Source organism: Penaeus monodon, chromosome 4 (assembly GCF_015228065.2).
Source record: "Penaeus monodon isolate SGIC_2016 chromosome 4, NSTDA_Pmon_1, whole genome shotgun sequence".
Taxonomy (NCBI): Eukaryota; Metazoa; Arthropoda; class Malacostraca; order Decapoda; family Penaeidae; genus Penaeus; species Penaeus monodon.
In genome coordinates this window covers 33160308-33162388 of record NC_051389.1, presented here as the reverse complement: position 1 = coordinate 33162388, position 2081 = coordinate 33160308, and the positions used below count along the sequence as shown (strand labels likewise).

Genomic DNA, 2081 nt, shown 5'->3' with positions numbered 1-2081 from the left:
GTGCTACAGGTCGGGGTTCTAGATGGATGTAAGGAGTAACATGGTGAGCTACAACATATGAAAGGAGAATGAAAGCTTTCATCTCCTCTACTAAAGTTATCTTGAGCTTTTGTATTATAGATTTGCCCAGCATTACTCAGTTAGTTGGGGAAATATAAGTTGTTTGTGAAATGTATCCCAACTTCTCTCCTGCATAGGTGTGATACGGTGCCTAGCTGCTGATCCTTGGAGGATTGTGAGTGCCTCTGATGACAAAACAATTAAGGTACAGTATACTGAATGGGTGGGAGACTCTCTGGGTGTATATCTATAAATTTCCATATAGACATTTGTGTGTGTGTGTGTGTGAGTGTGAGAGAGTGTGAGTGTGTGAGTGTGAGAGTGTGAGAGTGTGAGAGTGTGAGAGTGTGAGAGTGTGTGAGTGTGTGTGTGTGTGTGTGTGTGTGTGTGTGTGTGTGTGTGTGTGTGTGTGTGTGTGTATTTGCTGTGTGTGTGTGCGTGCATGCTTGTGTGTGCGTTTGTGTCACGGTGTTGTGTGCTTGGTTTTGCAACATACATATAGCCATTGATAACCATTTCATTGAGTTAACATTATGATAAAAATAACAAATTAAAGATTCAGTGAATAAAGGTTATGCAGATAGCTAGTCCTGTTGTTGGATGTTTGTGAAATGCTTAATTTGTTTCATAATTTGTAACATTTCATTTTTATTATTGGGATGCATTTTTTTTTTCTTTTTCTGTTTTTTCATTTGCATCAGCAGTTAATCTGTTTTATTCTGTATTCATAATGTCATCAATTTTGTCTGCTTGCAGGTTTGGGACCGTGAAACTTTACGTCGACTGGTGACACTTCGTAATCACACTGATGGTGTCACCTGCCTCGCCTTCAACGACCATGTGATTGTTAGTGGATCTTATGACAAGACTGTCAAGCTTTGGGACTTCAGTGTCTGCTGAATTTTCTTGTTTTTCTTTTATATATTCTCCAAACTTTACAAAGCAGTGTTATTTGAAATTGTAATATTTTATTTGCTCTTAAAGAAAGAAACTAAGATGAAGAGGGAGAGATGTGAAAAACCTGCCCAACTTTGCATTTAGATTTAGTTTTTACAACTCAGATATTTTTGTTAGGTATGGCTATGTGGTTTTAGGTATTCTTTATGTCATGAAGTTAATATTGTAAGATAAGATACAGTAATAAGAGGTGAATTAATGTGTGTAAAGCAGAAGTAAGAAGAGTTTTTTCCAAAGAATTTGTGAAGAGATTCTTTGAAATGGCTCAAGTTTGTTTTCAGAAGGAGCTGTTTGTAATTCCTTTTCTTTCTTCTTTTCTTCCATTTCATTCTTTTTCCTTCTCAATTTCTTTTGATAAAGAAATGGACTTCAGTCTATTTTCTTCTGCCACAACTGCTAATAAAGAAGAAAACTCAATGTGATTTATAAGTTTAGGGTAGAGGAAGAATGAACAGCTAATAGTCAGTATGCCATAGTTTGGCTATAAGGTTAATCATTTTATGGGTCTGTAGTTGACTATTTTTTACATGTAGATATTGCATACCATATAGAGCTTGTTTTTATGGTTAATTGTCTAGATCCTGTGAAGTCCAACTAATGTTAGCAGAAACTCATTTCAATTTAAAGTGTGTTCTTCTGTCCGCAGAAGAGTTGTATGTGTGGGTGAGTACATAAGGCTTTTTATATGTAGCTTTCTTGTAGCTTTTTCTTTTTCAGTTGGAAACAGTTAGTGATTACTGTGGACTTTGTACTAGATATGCAGAAGACATAATTGTGTATTGGTATTGTGAATATGGTACACTTGTAGATCTGCTGTAGTTTGCATTGAAAATATGAGATAAAATAATCTGGAAGGGATATTGTATGCATGAAGAGAACTGTCTGTCCATGCCTATGGCTCTCTATTTATTACACAATAGGACATACTGGAAGATTTTTATAATTACCAGGGGAGGACCTATCAGTCAGATGCAGATTTGACTCTAAGGTTCCTTTGTTCGAAAGCAAACACTTTTTCTCTTTTTTTTTTAACTCTCCTTTCTTTATATTTATAGTTCAGCCTG

The 2081-nt window shown here is 35.7% G+C and overlaps 1 protein-coding gene across 1 annotated transcript in view; it reads left to right on the top strand.

Moving 5' to 3' along the window:
• Window positions 1-197: 197 nt before the first annotated feature.
• The window catches only part of LOC119571813 (WD repeat-containing protein 5B-like), a gene marked incomplete at its 5' end in the record, with an annotated part of 3627 nt that continues 1743 nt past the window's right edge, over window positions 198-2081 (top strand). Inside the window, 2 exon segments of the mRNA XM_037918940.1 lie at window positions 198-265; window positions 817-2081. The exon segment at window positions 817-2081 is cut by the window's right edge and continues 1743 nt beyond it. Of these exon segments, the coding sequence (XP_037774868.1) occupies window positions 198-265; window positions 817-960 (212 nt within the window).